We start from the raw sequence: 18,292 nt of genomic DNA, 5'->3' as shown, positions 1-18,292 counted from the left end.
AATAAATATTACTGGGCCCAAATCAAAATGTCAGTAGGTCTATACTACCCTTGTCGGTTATAAGAAAGGATGCATTCCTTGCTTCTTCCAGTTTCTGGTGTCTACAAGAGTTCCATAGCTTGTGGTTGTTATCATTCCAATCTCTGCCTCCACAGTCACACTGCCTTTTCCTCTTCCGTCGGGACTGAATCATCCTCTACCTCTCTCTTATAAGGATACTTGTGATTGCACTTAGGGCCCATCCCAATAATCCAAGATAACCTTTTCATTTCAAGATCTTTAACCTGCTGGGCATGGTGATTCATGCCTGTAATCTCAGTACTTTGGGAGGCTGAAGCAGGAGGATCACATGAGCCCAGGAGTTCAAGACCAGCCTGGGCAACATAGCAAGACCCAGTCTCTACAAAAAAAATTTAAAATTTTAGCCAGGCATGGTAATGCCCACCTGTAGTCCCAACTACTCAGGAGGCTGGGGTGAGAGGAATACATAAGCCTGAGGTTGAGGCTGCAGTGAGCTGCAACTGCACCATTGCACTCCAGCCCGAGTGACAGAGTAAAACCCTATCAAAAAAAAAAAAAAAAAAAAAACTTCTAACATAATCACATCTGCGATCACATCTGCAAAGTTCCTTTATCTGCCATAAAATGTAACCTTTACATGTTCCGGGGATTAGGATGTATACATCTTTTGAGGGGCCACTATTCAGCCTACCACAATTGGACTTGACCAAAATTTAAAATTTTTGCTCTGCAGAAGACCCAAGAGGATGAAAAGACAAGCTACAGAATAGAAAAGATTTGCAAACTTAGGTACCTGACAAAAGAATGGTTTCTGGAATGTGTAAAGAACCCTCAAAGCTCAACAAATTTTTTAAAAATCCAATTAGAAAATGGGCAAAAGATATAATGAGATATTTTACTGAAGAGGATATACAGATGGCAAACAAGTGTATAAAAATGTTCAACATCATTAGCTATGAGGAAAGTGCAAATTAAAACCATAATGATATATCAGTACACACCTATTAGAATTACTAAAATTAAAAAAAAAAATAGTGACAATACCAAATGCTAGCCAGAAAATACAGGGAAACTCAATCATGAAGACACTGCTGGCTAGAATGTAAAAGGGCATAGCCACTGGGGAACAGTTTGGCAGTTTCTTTAAAAACTAAACACGCAACTACCACTGGAACCATCAGTTGCACTTCTGGGCATTTATCCCAGAAAAATAAAAACTTATGTTCATACAAACACCTATAAACAAATGTTCATAGCAGCTTTATTCATAATAGCCCCAAATTGTAAACAACCCAGATGTCCTTCAACAAGTGGATGGTTAAACAAATTGTGCTATATCCATACACAGAACCACCATTCTGTAACAAAAAGAAACAAACTATTGATATTTGGATGACTCTGCAGAGAATTACACCAAGTGGTAAAAAGAATCCTTAAAGCTTACATATTATATGACTCCATTTACATGACATTCTTGAATGACAAAATTACAGAAATGGAGAACAGATTGGTGGTTGCCAGAGGTTAAGGGGAGGGTGTGGTTGGGGAGCAAATGGGTGTGGTTAGGAAAGGGGAAAGAGGGATTCTTGTGCTGATGAAAATGTTCTGGACCTTGGCTGTATTTTTATTATTATTATTATTATTATTTATTATTATTATTTTGAGACAGTCTCACTCTGCCATCCAGAGTAGAGCAGAGTGCAGTGGTGCAATCACAGCTCACTGCAGCCTCGACCTCCAGAGTTCAAGCAATCCTCCCACCTCAGCCTCCCCAGTAGCTGGGATTATAGTCACACACCACCAAACCTGCCTAATTTTTGTATTAGAGATGTATTAGAGATGAGGGCTCACTCTACAGAAAATACAAAAGTTGGCCAGGTTTGGTGGTGTGTGACTATAATCCCAGCTACTGGGGAGGCTGAGGTGGGAGGATTGCTTGAACTCTGGAGGTGGAGGCTGCAGTGAGCTGTGATTGCACCACTGCACTCAAACTCCTGGGCTCAGATGGCCCACCTGCCTTGGCCTCTCAAAGTGCTGGGATCACAGGCATGAGCCACCTTGCCCAGTCTTGACTGTATTAATATCAATATTTTGCTGGTGCTATTGTACCAGAGTTTTGCAAGATGTTTCCATTGGAGGAAACTAGGTAAAGGATACATTGATTATTTCTTACAAGTGCGTGTGAATCTACAATTATCTCAAAGTCAAAAGTTTAATTGTTTAAAAAGATATACAAAATGCATGCCCAAATTTTATACTAGATTTAACAGGCGTGAAATTCATCAAAACTTTAAAATTCTGTTCTTCAAAAGACACCGTTAAGAAAATGAAAAGTTAAGCCAGACACTGGGGGAAAATACTTGCAATGCATATATCTAACAAAGGACTAGTATCCATACTATATAAAGAGCTTTCACAATTCAATAAATGCAATTAAAACCACAGTGAGATATGACTTTACAACCATGAACATGGCTAAAATGCAAAAGTCTGACAATACCAAGTGTTAGCAAAAATGTAGGGCAAGCGAACTGTCACATGTGACTGTTAAAAATACAAAATGGTGGCTGGGCGCAGTGGCTCATGCCTGTAATCCCAGCACTTTAGGAGGCCGAGGTGGGCGGATCACAAGGTCGGGAGATCGAAACCATCCTGGTTAACACATTGAAACCCTGTCTCTACTAAAAAAAATCCAAAAAAAATTAGCCAGGCATAGTGGTGGGCACCTGTAGTCCCAGCTACTTGGGAGGCTGAGGCAAGAGAATGGCATGAACCTGGGAGGCAGAGCTTGCAGTGAGCCGAGATTGCACCACTGCACTCCAGCCTGGGCAACAGAGTGAGACTCCGTCTAATAAAAAAAAAAAAAAAAAAAAAAATATAAAATGGTACACATATTTTGGAAAACTGCGTAGCAGTCACACCTAGACAGCTACCCAAGAGAAATGAAAGCATGTATTGACACACAGACTTGTATAGGAATGCTTTTTCATAATGGCCCTAATCTGGAGACAATCCAAATGTTCACCAACAGAGAAATGGATAAACAAATTGTGGCATATATGAGCAACAGAATAAAAACAATAAACTATTGGTTGGGCGCGGTGGCTCAACCGCCTGTAATCCCAGCAGGGTGGGAGGCCAAGGCAGGCAGATCACAAGGCCAAGAGATCGAGACCAGCCTGGCTAACATGGTAAAACCCCGTCTCTACTAAAAATACAAAAACTAGCTGGGTGTGGTGGCGCGCGCCTGTAGTCCCAGCTACTCAGAGGGCTGAGGCAGGGGAATTGCTTGAACCAGGGAGGCGGAGGTTGCAGTGAGCCGAGATCGTGCCACTGCACTCCAGCCTGGGCGACAGAGTGAGACTCCCTCAAAAAAAAAAAAAAAAAAAAAAAACCAATAAACTATTGATACACACACAGACATGAATGAACCTCAAAACCAGCGTGGTGAGCAAATGAAGATAGACACAAAAGACTCCACCGTATGGTTCCATTTGTATGAAATTCTAGAACAGGCAAAGCTAATCTATAGTGACAGGAAGCAGATCAGTAGTTGCCTGCGGCTAGGTGAGAAAGAGAACTGACTGCGAAGGAGTAGGAGGAAATCTTGGGGGTGATGAAATTTTCTATATCTTGATTGTGGTGGGGGGTATAAATATTTGTCAATATCACCCAACGGTACTCCAAACGTGTATTTCATTTTATGTAAGTTATAATTCAATAAGGTTGATTTTTATTTTTATTTTTTTGAGAGGGTATTGCTCTGTCACTCATGCTGGAGTGCAGTGGCACGAACACGAGTCACTGCGGCTTCCAACTCCTAGACTCAAGTGATGCTCCTGCCTCAGCCTCCTGAGTAGCTGGGACTACAGGACACCATGACCAGCTAATTTTTATTTTATTTCTGTAGAGATGGGGGGGTCTCATCATGTTGTCCAGGCTTAGGTTGATTTTTTTTTTTTTGAGATGGAGTCTCACTCTGTTGCCCAGGCTGGAGGCAATAGTGCAATCTTGGCTCACTGCAACCTCCGCCTCCCAGGTTCAAGCGTTTCTCCTGTCTCAGCCTCCCCATTAGCTGGGATTACAGGCACCCTCCACCATGCCTGGCTAATTTTTATATTTTTAGAAGAGCCGGGGTTTCACTGTGTTGGCCTGGCTGGTCTCGAACTCCTGACCTCCAGTGATCCGCCCGCCAAGGCCTCCCAAAGTGCTGGGATTACAGGCGTGAGCCACCGCGCTCAGCTGCTTAGGTTTATTTTTAAAAGACAAAATACAAGCCCATATTTTGTTTTAGATTCAACAGGCACAAAAGTACTGTTTCGATGCTTAAATTTTTGGTTGCCTGTTAAAGTTTCTAAATGCTTACTCTTAATGCCTGTACTTAATCCTTCCTCCCCTATAGATGTGGAGAAATTTGAATTTCCGGCTGTGGTCCGCGACCACACTTTGAGTAGCACCACCCTACTCCACTTTGCCAACTACCCGGGTTCTCCAGCAGGCATCCCCACAGCCTCCCCTTCCAAACCTTACTCTAGAAAGCTGGGAGGCCAAGGGCAGGGGGTTCCAGGCAGAGCCCGGGGTCACTGGGTCTTGAACACCGGCTTGCGCTGCAGCCGCAGCACTCTGTACGTGTTGAGGCCGGGCACGTCGAAGCCGGGTGACAGCCCGTGGTGATCCAAGGGGTAGAAGTTGACCAGCTGCCCATGCTGGGCCTCAAGCGAGAGCCACGTGTCGCCGAGCGGCAGTGCGCAGGGGAACTCGCGGGCCACGTGCAGCTGGAAGACGCGGCCGTGCAGGTGGCGCAGCGCCAGAGTGCGGAACGCTGGGGGCACCAGCGCCTCCACTCGCGGCCCGAACTGACGCAGGCTCAGCTCGCCCGCCGGCCCGGCGCGCACCTCATAGAAGGTCAGGTTGGCGAAGGTGAAGTAGCCGGCGAAGGGGCGCGCGCTGGGCGGCGGAGCCGGGCCGGGCTCGGCCTCCCGGAGGGCGCGCTCCAGGGCGGGCAGGAGCTCATCGTAGGCCTGCGCCACCAGGTCAGGCCCGGGCGGCCGCGGCCCAGCCAGCAGCAGCACCAGGCCCAGGCGCAGTGGGGGCACCAGCGAGAAGGTGGCGGCGTAGCCGTCCAGGTCGCCGTCTTTGCGCACCACGCGGTAGCCCCGCTGCGCGTGGAACTCCCACGGCGTGCCCGTCTCGTTGGCGAAGTAGGCGCCCGGGCAGGCCAGCAGCGGCGCCAGCAAAGTCTTGGCCGCGTCGGGCCTCAGGAGCCGCCGGGGCCCGCCGCCCAGGAGCGCCACGGCCAACTTGGCCAGGTCGGCGGCGGTGGAGTACATCTGGCCCGACGGCCGGTACCAGCCCAGGTCATAGAGTGGCGCTGGCCGCCCGCTGCCGTAGAAGCCCGCGGCCAGGCGCGCGCGCACGACGGGTGTGAGGTCGAAGCCCGTGTCTGCCATCCCCAGCGGCTTCAGCACGTTCTCCGAGACCCAGCGCTGGTAGTCGCCCTGGGCGGTGTGAGCTGCCAGGACGTGGGCCAGGAGCGAGAAGGCCAGCGTGCTGTAATGGCACCTGGAAGGAGAGCAGTGGCAACTGGGACGGGGCCCCTCCTCACCTGCCCACGCTGTCTGAAATGCCACCAGTTTCGTGGGACTGGGCGGGGCTGGGAAGGAACCTGCAAGACTTTGGAGCACTGACTCTAACTCTCTCTTCTACATCTGGGAAAAGCAAGGCCCAGAGAGGGGCAGGGAATTGCCCAGGGTCATACAGCAGGATGGAGGAGGGCTGGGCTCAGCAGTGCACCTGGGAAAGCTGTCACACAAATCTTACCGGTCCTTCACACTTTAGTATGATTTATCTTATCTAATGGAAAATTAAAGGCTTACACTGCTCTGGGGAAACAAAAATGATACTGACCATGTATGAGGCAGTCTCACCCCTCCCTTCTTCCAGGCTGTGGCAGACACCAGTAACCAGCAAAAGGCCTCTTTTCTTTCCCAGAGCAAATACAGTTTCAGAAGCTCTAAAATAGTGCCTCAGAAAGGTGCAAGGATGGGTGAAAATTCACAAATTCTACTAGGCATTCCTGAACTCTGGGCCAACTTCCTTATTTTTGCAGATGAGGAAGATTAGTTTGATGAGTTTCACAGAGATAAAGTGCACCACCCAAGGTCACATTGCAATAAGTTATTCTCAGAGCTGAGAGGAGACCTCCAGCCTGAAGATGTCCAAGCATCTCCTCTCTCTGCATCACCTGGATCATTTCCTCCTTAAGGGAAGTGGTTCAGCATTTGGTTCAGCATTTGGAGAAGCAGAGAGACAAATTTGGAAAAGGGTCACTGACCAGCGGCTCAGACAGGGGCCCCTGAAGCTGGGGAGTGCCAGTGTCCTCTGTCCAGCCCCACTGCTTCCAGAGTGGGGCTTCTCTGTTCAGTGGCCACCCAGCTATCCACTCCCCATCTGGTCAGCAACCCATTTATTTCCAACCTGGCAAAATCTGTATTCACCTTGCGTATTTGCTCACAAATAAGCGTGCAAACTCCATGAGGAGCAAACCGGATGTTTAGCACCATCTGGGCAAAGTAGGTGCTCAATAAATGTTAAGCGGGTGAATGGAAACAACATTCCATTTAAACAGAACAGGATTCTGGGCCCAGCTCTCCCCTGCCTTGCTGGCCTCCCCTCACTAGGCCTTGGCCTTTCCAGCTGGGGCGCAGTTCCCTCCTGGCTCTGACCACCTAGGATGAGGTGATGTGGGCTCTTTGCCAGGCAGGTGTGTCTCCCCAGGAGGCTCCTAACATGAGGCTGGGCATCAGAGTATGCTCCTCACCTGGTTCCCGGGTCCACCACCAGCACATCATCCTTGAGCAGGTTCAGGGCCTCCTGGGTGCTGCCCTTCCACAGCAGTGAAGTGGAGCGCAGCCTTCTGGGCAGCCCTAGGGAGGAGCAGTGGTCAGACTTACCGGGCCCGGCTGAGGGTGGGATGGTGGGTCCCTGGGTGCACTCCCTCCCCACCTTCCGTGAGTTGAGAGATAACAACAACAAATCGGTTTTTTAAAAAAGAAAATCAGCCTGGCGTGGACTCCAGTCCTGCCTTCTCTTCCTGCCTGTGTGTCACTGGGCAGGTCACTGGGCCTCTCTGAGCCCCAGTCCTTCATCTGTAATATAAGGGAAATAATCCTTGTACCCAAGCGCTGATTAGATTAGATTAGATAAAATGTTTAGTATGGTGCCTGGCACATACTAACTGCTCAAAAAATAATTGCTATCATCAACTATAGAAAGTTTGGGGCTGGGCACGGTGGTTAACACCTGTAATCCCAGCACTTTGGGAGGCCAAGGTGGGCGGATTGCCTGAGGTCAGGAGTTCGAGACCACGCTGGCCAACATGGTAAAACTCCATCTGTTCTAAAAATACAAAAAAAGTAGCTGGACATGGTGGCGTGCACCTGTAATCCCAGCTACTCAGGAGGTTGAGGCAGGGGAATTGCTTGAACCAGGGAGGTGGAGGTTGCAGTGAGCCGAGATCACACCACTGCACTCCAGCCTAGGTAACAGAGCGAGACTCCATCTCAAAAAAAAAAAAAAAAGAGTTTGGTCCAGGTGTGGTGGCTCACACCTGTAATCCCAACACTTTGGGAGGCGGAGGCGGGAGGATCACTTGAGACCTGGAGTTTGAGACCAGCCTGGGCACCATAGCAAGACCCTATCTCTACAAAAAATAAATAATTAGCTGGACTCAGTGGCACGTGCCTATAGCCCTAGCTTCTTGGGAGGCTGAGGCAGGAGGATTGCTTGAGCCCAGGAGGCCAGGTTGCAGTGGGCCATATTCATGCCACTGCACTCCAGCATGGGAAACAGAGTGAGACCCTGCCAAAAGAAGGAGAAGGAGAAAGAGGAGGAGGAGGAAGGAGCCCCAGTTCTGTGTACGGGAGTGACACCAACCACATCCATTGAGTGAGACTCGGGCCTGAACACACTTTGTAAAATGGTGACGTGGTGGGAACTCGAGGGATTCCTACCTTTTGGAGTTGATGGGTTTATGACTGCAGATATGACCAAAGGCGTTTGGGGCGGGGCAGACAGTACCTGTCTTCTCCCCCTTACCTGTGTCAATCACAGCAAAACCCAGCACCCCTCCCTCTAAAGGCCAAGAGAGGGTCCTTCAGAAGCTTTCAGAGCAATCCCTCCGCATCCGCCTTGCTCTGTTCCTGATCCCGCCCTGCCCAATTCCCGTGCCCTGGCTTCATCTTCCAGTGCCAGCCTGCTCCTGCCCCCAAACTTGTCGACTTCATCTTGACTTATCATAGCTTTATGATTATAAAATAGTTTATTTTAATAAGTAATTAATTTACATGAGTCAAGATTCAAAGGAAATCAAAGCGTATAAAATGAAAAATTTTCCTCTTACCCGTCTCCCTAGCTACCCATTTCCCCTTCCTAGAGGCAACCTAATGTTTCAATCTCTTTAGCTCCCTTCCAAAGATATTCGACACATATATAAGCTAATATATATATTACATATGTGTGTTATATAATATGTACATTACACATATATTCATATACACATATCCATTATATATGTATATATTTTAATTATTTATATGGTAGCACACAAAATATGCTGTTACGTGCTTTTTTCCTACTTAGTATTCTATCTTATCCCATCTCAGTACACACAGAACATGATTCTCCTTTTCTTAGCGCTGTACCGTGTTTGATTGTACAGCTGTGTCATAGTTCATTTAGCCACTCCCGTATTGATGGACATTTAGGTTGTTTCAGTCTCTTGCTATTACAAACAGTGCTGTAGTGATCAACTGTGTATTATACATCCTCCATGCCAGACATGGGTGAGTACATCTGTAAGAGAATTTCCTAGAAATGAAATTGCTGAGTCAAGGGGGATACACATTTTAAATTGTGATATTACCAATTGCCCTCCATATGGCTGCACCAATTTAAATTCCCAGCATTGATGGGTAAGAAGGCCTGTTTTACCAAGACCTCACCAACTCAGGGCATCCATCATGTTCATATTTGCCAATCTGATGGAAGAAAACATGTCTCAGTGTAAATTTACATTTATATTGTTATGAATGAAGTTGAGCACCTTTTACTATTTCTTAATATTCTTTTTTTTTTTTTTTGAGACAGAGTTTCTCTCTAGTCACCCAGGCTGGAGTGCAATGACGTGATCTCAGCTCACTGCAACCTCCGCCTTCCAGGTTCAAGTGATTCTCCTGCCTCAGCCTCTGGAGTAGCTAGGATTACCGGCACAAGCCACCACACCCAGCTGATTTTTTGTATTTTTAGTAGAGACAGGGTTTCACCATGTTGGCCAGGCTGGTCTGGAATTCCTGAGCTCAGGTGGTCCGTCCACCTCAGCCTTCCAAAGTGCTGGGATTAAAGGCGTGAGCCACCATGCCCAGCCCTTAATATTCTTAAGAGTATTTTCTGTGAGCTGTCAATTCTGTTTCTCTCCTTTACCCATTTTTCTGCTGGGCTGTTGGTCTTTGTAATAATTTGTAGGTGACTTTTATATATTAAGGGAAATTGGGTCTTCCGTGTAGAATTGTTTACAAATATAAACTTTGTTTCTTTTTAGAGACCAGATCTTACTATGTCATCAATCATAGCTCAGTGCAGCCTTCAACTCCTGGGCTCAAGTGATCCTCCCACCTCAGCCTCCCAAGTAGCTAAGACTACAGGTATGTACCACCATGCCTGGGCTATTTTTTAAAAATTTTTAGAGATGGGGTCTTACTATGTTGCCCAGACTGGCTTAGAATTCCTGGGCTCGGGTGATCCTCCCACCTCGGCCTCCCAAAGGACTGGGATGACAGGCATGAGCCACTGAGCCTGGCCACATACTGACTCGTTGACTTGCTGTTGCCTTATCAACTTGATTTTGACCTGCACTGATGAGTAAGACCTGCCAACTCATCTTGCTGTTTCTACTTGGTCTAAATTTCCAGGCTTCAGTTCAGCTTTTACCTCGAGAGATGTTTCTTTCCCTGGCCCACCACCCACATCCCGTGAGAGGGATGTAGGGCCAGTTCAGGAAGCAGAGTCAAGAGTGAGCCCAGCCTGGCTGGATGAGAACCTGTTCCTCAGCTTCCCCACCTGAAATGGTCTGGGTCAGCCTGAGTCAGTGCTGAGACTCACCTGAGAGCTGGCTGGCCATCCTTCGAAGGGTGACAGGTGAAGGCCTTGGGGCGGGGCCCACCTGCTCCAGCCCGTCCATCAGGCCCTGCTGTTCAGCTGATGCCAGGCCCAGCGGGTTGTTAATGGTGAAGGTGCTGGCATACCGCTCCAGAGGGTCGTCTAGGGAGGCCACGATGCCCTCCTCCCACAGACGGTACAGCATGAGGACAGGAAAGATCTTGGAGATGCTGGAGATCCTAGATAATGTTGGGAATACAAGGGGTCAAAGGGCATCCTGTTGGCCCCACAACCCACCTCCTGCCCCCAGCCTGCAACTTTTTAGTGTTCTAAAAAAGCACTGCATCCCTGCTTAAGTCAACATCTCGACAGAAATTAACCAGCCTCTGTGGAGCTGCCTTTGGGATGCTTGAGAACGTAACCAGAAGCCAAGGGGCTGAGGTGGGATGGATACCCTGGGCCAGGCTCTTTTCTAGCCATTTCCCATTCAGGGACAGACCTGGGTTTGGATGGTGCCTCTGCCTCTCACTGGCCATGTGGCCTTGGGCAAGTTTCTAGACCCATCTAAGATTCAGTTTCATTGCCTGCTTCACCGGTTGTATTAATAAAAGGATGGAACGAGGTTGTGCACACAAAGTGCCTGTCTACATACCTGAGAGGTGGTAAGTGCTCAATACATGATAGCACATATAACTGTTGGCCCCATGCCTGGCACAAAGCAGGTGCAATTTAAATACAATTCCCTCTGGACTCCTGTAAAACCCACAGTGTCCCCAGGAACAAATGTGTTCACTCTGCATCGTGAACTTTGAGGATCCTGCAGGCAGCACGCAGAAGGGGAGACTCCAGGTATGCAACTGAATGTCCCCATCTGTTTGCATCTGGGCCACTGCTGCCACTTGATAGGGACCTGGGGCAAGGACCCAGGAACTGGTTATGGTTCCTTTGTGGCACATGGTCAGGGTTGGGGGGATGGGCACAAGGTAGCCTTTTCTAGTTTGGGAGGTTTAGGGCTAAGGTTCTTTCCAGAGGGGATTCCTTCCTGACCTTTTACCCCTGTGATGTAACACTGGGCACTCACTGGACTTCAGTCCTCTCTGGACTTCAGTCTCCTCTTCTATAAAACTGTCAAGACTTCATAATACGCCCTGGCAGATTAGACCCCAGCCATGACTCTCTTCAGTATCCTTACCTCCTAGGTCCCCCTTGCCCACCCATCCCTTACCCCCCCCACAGGACCCTAGAGATCACCCAGCTGACCTGTACATGGTGTACTCATTGGGTGCCCCAGAAGCCGGGTCTGAGCCATTCTTCTTCCCAAAGTTCCCCATCCAGAGCACAGTGTCATTGTGGATGACAGCTGCAGACATGGCAGCCACGCCTGGGGCAGACATTGCCTGGCGCAGGATCTGGTCCACCTTGAGGGAGAAGAACAGGTGCAGTGACAGGCCCCCCTGCCCTCACCCTCAGTAATCATCTGCACAGCCACCTTCTTCCACAGCCACACCCTGCATGCAGCACCCCAGTGAGCCTCCAAACCATGCCCCATGCCCCATGCGCTGGGGCCCCCACCGTTGGGCTTCTTCGTAAGATGTTTTCTCAAAGAAACAGTTTCTTAGCAAAATAAAAAAAGGAGAGGGGGTTAAAATGACTGCTTTAAGGCTGGGCATGGTGGCTCATGCCTGTAATCTCAGCACTTTGGGAAGCCAAGGCAGGCAGATCACCTGAGGTCAGGAGTTCGAGACCAGCCTGGCCAACATGGTGAAACCCTGTCTCTACTAAAAATACAAAAAATTAGCTGGGCATGGTGGCAGGCACCTGTAATCCCAGCTACTTGGGAGGCTGAGGCAGGAGAATCACTTGAACCCAGGAGGCAGAGGTTGCAGTGAGCCAAGATCTCGCCACTGCACTCCACCCCAGGCAACAAGAGCGAAACTCCGTCTCAAAAAAAAAACAAAAACAAAAACAAAAAACCCAACAGCTGCTTTAGTCAAACCCATGTCTGATGCCCTAAAAAACCTCCAACAGAGGCCGGGCGCGGTGGCTCAAGCCTGTAATCCCAGCACTTTGGGAGGCCGAGGCGGGCGGATCACGAGGTCAGGAGATCGAGACCATCCTGGCTAACACGGTGAAACCCCGTCTCTACTAAAAATACAAAAAATTAGCTGGGCGTGGTGGCGGGCGCCTGTAATCCCAGCTACTCAGGAGGCTGAGGCAGGAGAATGGCATGAACCCGAGAGGTGGAGCTTGCAGTGAGCCGAGATCGTGCCAGTGCACTCCAGCCTGGGGGACAGAGAAAGACTCCGTATCAAAAAAAAAAAAAAAAAAAAAAAAAAAAAAAAAACCTCCAACAGGCCTGGCCTGAACCCCTAGTGTTGGGAAATTCACTATTAATACAGTGCCCGTAGGCCCTCTTTGCACATTTGTTTGGTTATTTATTTATTTTATTTTGTTTTTAGATGAAGTCTCACCGTGTCACCCAGGCTAGAGTGCAGTAGCTCAAGCACAGCTCACTGCAGCCTCAACCTTCCAGGCTCAAGTGATCCTCCCGCCTCAACCTGTGGAGTAGCTAGGAGTACAGGCACATGCTACCACACCCAGTTAATTTTTTAATTTTTTGTAGAGATGGCGTCTCACCATGTAGACCAGAGTGGTCTCCAACTCCTGACCTCAAGCAGTCTTCCCACCTCAGCCTCCCAACGTGTTGTGATTACAGGTATGAGCCACCTCACTTAGCCTGAACACTTATTGAAAACACTTCATCATTTTCAATGATGAAGTGCAGTGATGATGATAACAGCTGACATTTATTGGACGTTTAGAATGTGCCAGGCATGGCATAAAGTGATTTTCATACATTGTCTCCTTTCATCCTCATGAGTCAGTGCTAATTTCTGCCCATTTTACAGATGAGAAATGAGAGCCTATGAGATATGAGGTGACTTGCCCAAGTGGCTACTGGCTGATGGAATCAAGATTGGAACCTTGTGCTAAGTCCAGCCCCACTTCTTTTTTTGTTGTTTTGGTTTTTGGTTTTTGGTTTTTTGAGAGCAGAGTCTAGCTCTGTGCCCAGGCTGGAGTTCAGTGACATCATCTCTGCTCACTGCGACCTCCGCCTCCTGGGTTCAAGAAATTCTCCTGCCTCAGCCCCCCGAGTAGCTGGGATTACAGGCATATGCCATCAAGTGCGGCTAATTTTTATATTTTTAGTAGAGACAGGGTTTCACCATGTTGGCCAGGCTGGTCTCGAACTCCTGACCTCAGGTGATCCATCCGCCTCAGCCTCCCAAAGTGCTAGGATTACAGGCGTGAGCCACTGCACCTGGCCCCTGCAACCTAATTAAGTGCCGGACCACCTTGCCAAGTGATTTTACATATCCTTGGCTGAGCTTGGTCCACCTCCACTTTCCATCCCTGCACTAACTTTGCCTTTCTTTTCCTTGCTCTGTCGCCCTGGCTGGAGTGCAGTGGCACGATCTCGGCTCACTGCAACCTCCGCCTCCTGGGTTCAAGCGATTTCCTGCCTCAGCCTCCTGAGAAGCTAGGATTACAGGCATATGCCACCATGCCTGGCTGATTTTTTATACATTTTCAGTAGAGACAGGCTTTCACCATGTTGGTCAGGCTGGTCTTGAACTCCTGACCTCATGATCCACCCATCTCGGCCTCCCAAAGTGCTGGAGTTACAGGTGTGAGCCACCGCGCCTGGCTCTAACTTTGCCTTTCTGAGCTTCTGTCTCCCCCTCAATAGATATGGACTCATGAGGAATGCATGTAAGTGGTTACATGGCAATGGCACATACCAGGTGCTCAGCAGAAGGCAGCATGGTTATTATTGTTGCTTTTTTGAAAATTTGCTATAACTCCTGAAGGCCACATAGCACCCTTCTGTTCTCTCCCCTTCACAAAAACCTTTCAGGTATTTGCAAGCAGTGATTCTTGTCTCTGCATTGGCCCACGCGTTCTCTTCTCAGGACTCAACAGCGCTTTCTCTTTAACTGTTCCTCGGATGACAGTTTTGAGTCTCCCCCGCCATGCTGCGGCTCATATACTTCTGATCACGTTTCACTCATCTCCATGTCTCCCATGGTGGGTGACCCAAGTGGCTGGGCTCTGACTGGCACAGACTAGAGCTGACTGACACCTGCCTCTAGGGTTTGGCCATCCTGCAATGGTAAATGTTGTGTTGGGGAGCATGGAGTGTTTAATCATATCGCGGTGGCCTCTGCAATATGGGCTCTGTCATCCTCTCCTGTCTCAGCTTCCCTACTTCCCACCTATGGCCTCTCAGTTCTCTGTATGTGTCATATACTTTCTGCAGCCTCCAGGCCCTTCCGAGTGCTGTTCCATCTGTCTGGAGCACACCTCTCTATCCCCAGGCTCCCTCACCACACACACGTCATCTGGGCATCTGCTACTTATTCACATCTCAGCCTAGACACCACTTCCTCCAGAAGCCCTCTCTGACCCTAAGGCCCGTTCCTTTGTGCCCCCCAAAGTCCCCTAAGCTTTTCTTACCCTCACTCTTGCCCCAGGGTTATAAATGTTTGGTGTCTTCACTGTTCCTCTCACTTCCAGATTAGTAATTTCTTGAGAGCAGGTCAGTGTCTTCTTCCTGCTGTATCCATAGTGCCTAGCACAGAGTAGATGCTCAAGAAATACATGTTGGATGGATGAATGAATGAATGCTACTGCCAGCACAGAGGGACTGCCCTCCCCTTCATCACCCAGGTCCAGCCCACATGCCCAGTTTCCTCCTGGGTCATCACTGACCTTTTCCAGGGCCTGCTTCAACACAGGGAGTGGGTGGGCCAGGGGCACGGGCTCAGGGTGCCGGGGACACATCTTCACAGGAGCAGAGGTCTCCTCTGGTCCCAGGGAACCTGGAGGGAACATCACATGGTGAGGAGGGGACAGAGATCAGGATAGGAATCTAGGGGGAAAGTGGCAGCAAAGCCCAGAGCAGTGCCTCAAGGACAGCCCTCCCCAGCCGAGCCGAGCCAGGGGAATATCAGGGTGCAGAGACCTGCCCTAGCCCCTGAGGGGCCTATGGAGCAGAGTGTGCCCTTAGGGAGGAGGCACAGCCCTGCAGGCCACAGCTCCTGATTGGTGATCGCTGTACTCCCCTCTCTTGCTTAACCAGCTTCGCATCTCCCTGGGATCAGCGGACTTAGACCATTCTGGCTGCGTGGGGCAGGCTCAGCCACATCTGTCTGTCTGACCTGCCCTCATCCTGATTATGTGTTTGGGTGGACTTCGAGCCCTACTTAGGACCCAGGCCTAAACCACAGCGACAACTCATTCTCTCACCAGAGCTGAGCATCGGGGCTTTGGGGGCCTGAGTCTGTTCTGCCTTTGTCCAGGTGTGTGGCTTCCTCGGCACCTCAGGGGAGAAGGTGAAGTGCTGGCAGGATAGGATTCAGGCTGTGATACCATCACAGCAGCACCCAAGCCTTTTCTTCTAAGGCTGGAGTGGGGTGTGAAGGTGGATGAGCACCCTCCAGGACTATCCTCCTCGTCTTCCACTGCGCCCTGAGACTCCACCCAAAACTAAGACAAGGTCCCTGTGGTAGGTTTCATATGACCATAAATTCTTTTTTTTTTTTTTTTTTTTTTGGAGACAAGAGTCTCACCCTGTTGCCCAGGCTGGAGTGCAATGGTACTATCTCAGCTCACTGCAACCTCTGCCTCTCAGGTTCAAGCGATTCTCCTGCCTCAGCCTCCCGAGTAGCTGGGACTACAGGCAGCCACCACCATGCCCGACTCATGTTTGTATTTTTAGTAAAGCCAAGGTTTCACTATGTTGGTCAGGCTGGTCTTGAACTCCTGACCTCAGGTGATCCGCCCGCCTCGGCCTCCCAAAGTGCTGAGATTACAGGCATGAGCCACCGTGCTCAGCCATATGACCATAAATTCTGTCAGCTCCTTCCACCTTCGAAGCTGGCTGGCTTTGTGACTTGCTTTGGCCAAAAGAATGAGGCGGAACAAATTGCGACCTTCCTAGGCTAGACCTTAAGGGGCTTACTCCCTGCGAACACTGCCACCTTGTGGACAGGTCTGGGATAGCGGCCTTGAGAGCGAGAGTCCACGCTGAGGGAGAGGCCGCCCCCATCAACCGGACCCCCAAGTCGACTTGCCCAGTGCACCAGAGAGCGCCCAAGCTAGACCAGCAGCAGAGCTGCCAGCCAGCCCACAGAATCATGGGAAATAATCACTTGCTTTGTCTGAAGCCAGTAGGTTTGGGGGTGGTTTGTTACTTAGCAATAGATAACTGACGCAGTCCCAAACAGGAAAATTACAAACCTGAGGGAGGATTTCTCAACAACCCTATGACATGTGTTTCACAGAATAGGGTGGTCCCAGCTAGAGCCTAGGCTTTGCTCAGCCTGGGACCCAGGTGGGGGCTAGTGTCCACAGTGGTGCTCCTCCCACTTTAATTGGCAAACAAAGTGCCTGGTAGGTATCACTAGCAGTGGTGGCTCCTTTATTGGGCCTTGACCCATTCGGGAAGGAGAGGCTGCAAGGCTTGGCAGCTGCTGCCCCTGAACACCTGTGAGTTGTTCCTTTTGAGGTCTTAGATACAGCTGCAGGAAGGTCTTGAAAGGGGGCTAGAGCCTGGAGATTCCATCATGGCGGCCAAAGGCAGAGGAAGGGAAACACCGTTTGCTCTTCCTTTGGTGTCCTTGAATTTTACCCCCAAACTGGGTGTCTTGAAGAAACCCCAGTGGCATCAGGATCCTCATTTTATACACGAGGACATCGAGGCACAGAGAGGCCACAAGACTGTCCCAAAGATGCACAGCTAGTGAGAGCTGGACTCAGAATGGAGTCCAGAGCTTCTGAGTCTAAATCTTATGGTCCTCCCCTGCACACTAGAATCAGGGGCAGCAGCTGAAAGCCCAGGAGGACCCAGGGGGCTATGGGGAGGAACTCAAGGCTGTCTCTGCACTCACCGGTCTTCAGCTTGGGGAGGTGATACTGCCACAGGAAGCAGCCAGTCATGACCACTGAGAGCAGGCAGAAGAAGCTGCAGATGGCCGGGAGGAGCCACTTCTTCTTCACTTTCAGCAAGTTGGGCCACCAGCCATCCTGGGAGAGCAAGGAAATAAGGTACAGTCCCCTTGGGGGTCAGTCAGAGGGAAGAGAGGGACCCTAACCCGGGCCCCTCCTAGGTCTCAGGTTAGCCAGACGTCACAAGAGCCCACAGCTTTGGATAAATTTCACAGTTGTGAAACCAATGCGCTTCCCAGTGTGACTCTTTCAATAGTTCTGCCCTGCAAGAGCGCCCACCCCTCCGCTTGCTGTACTTCGTTCCCCTATGGACTTAGTGAAATATCATAAGACCAGCTGAAATGCCACCACCTCCAGGAAGCTTTCCTCAACTCTCCTGTATTAGTCTGTTCTCACACTGCTAATAAAGGCATACCCAAGACAGTAATTTATAAAGGAAAGAGGTTTAATTGACTCACAGTTCAACATGGTTGGGGAGGCCTCAGAAAACTTACAAGTATGGCACATATTTCATTCTTCTACTTATATAAAATGTCTAGATAGACAACCCATAGAGGCAAAAAGTACATTACTGGTTGCCAGGGGATGGGGGTAGCAAGGAATGAAGAGTCACTGCTAATGGCTATGAGTTTTTGTGGGGGTGATGAAAATGTTCTAAAATTGATTATGGTGCTAATGGCACAATCTTGTAAATATGCTATAACCACTGAATTGTACACTTAACAATGCTGAATTTTATGTCATATGAATTATATCTCAATACAATTCCTTAAAAATCATAGTACCTACTTGTGTTCAGTTGCAAGGATTAAATGAGTTAATAAATTAGAACAGTAGCTAGCACATGGTAACACTACATGTGTGTTAGCTATTATTGAATGTCTCCTATGTGCTAGGCACTGAGCCAGATATTGAGGATATACTGGTGAACAGAAAGGAACTCTTCCCTGCCTTTTGGAGGTTTACAGTTTTATGAGGAGAACGGTGTTAACCAAATACATTGCATTAACTCCTCCTTGCCTACTTCCCTTTCTCAAAGGCACATCTTCCACTTCTGTCCTACAAACGTGGTATTTCTCCCCCTTCCCTCCTCTATCCTCAGTAC

The 18,292-nt window shown here is 49.3% G+C and overlaps 1 protein-coding gene across 1 annotated transcript; it reads right to left on the bottom strand.

The window, feature by feature from the left end:
* Window positions 1–4,601: 4,601 nt before the first annotated feature.
* Window positions 4,602–17,193, bottom strand: LACTBL1 (lactamase beta like 1). The gene is made up of 6 exons (XM_055262626.1): window positions 17,130–17,193; window positions 14,950–15,059; window positions 11,437–11,594; window positions 10,180–10,415; window positions 6,842–6,947; window positions 4,602–5,583 (listed from the first exon to the last, which is right to left on the bottom strand). Exons 1-6 carry the CDS (start codon window positions 17,176–17,178, stop codon window positions 4,602–4,604), a joined length of 1,641 nt encoding a protein of 546 aa, XP_055118601.1. The 5' UTR covers window positions 17,179–17,193.
* Between the last annotated feature and the right edge of the window lie 1,099 nt (window positions 17,194–18,292).

The sequence above is a fragment of the Symphalangus syndactylus genome, chromosome 22 (genome assembly GCF_028878055.3).
Source record: "Symphalangus syndactylus isolate Jambi chromosome 22, NHGRI_mSymSyn1-v2.1_pri, whole genome shotgun sequence".
NCBI classification, from domain to species: domain Eukaryota; kingdom Metazoa; phylum Chordata; class Mammalia; order Primates; family Hylobatidae; genus Symphalangus; species Symphalangus syndactylus.
This window is presented reverse-complemented; position numbering and strand designations above follow the sequence as displayed.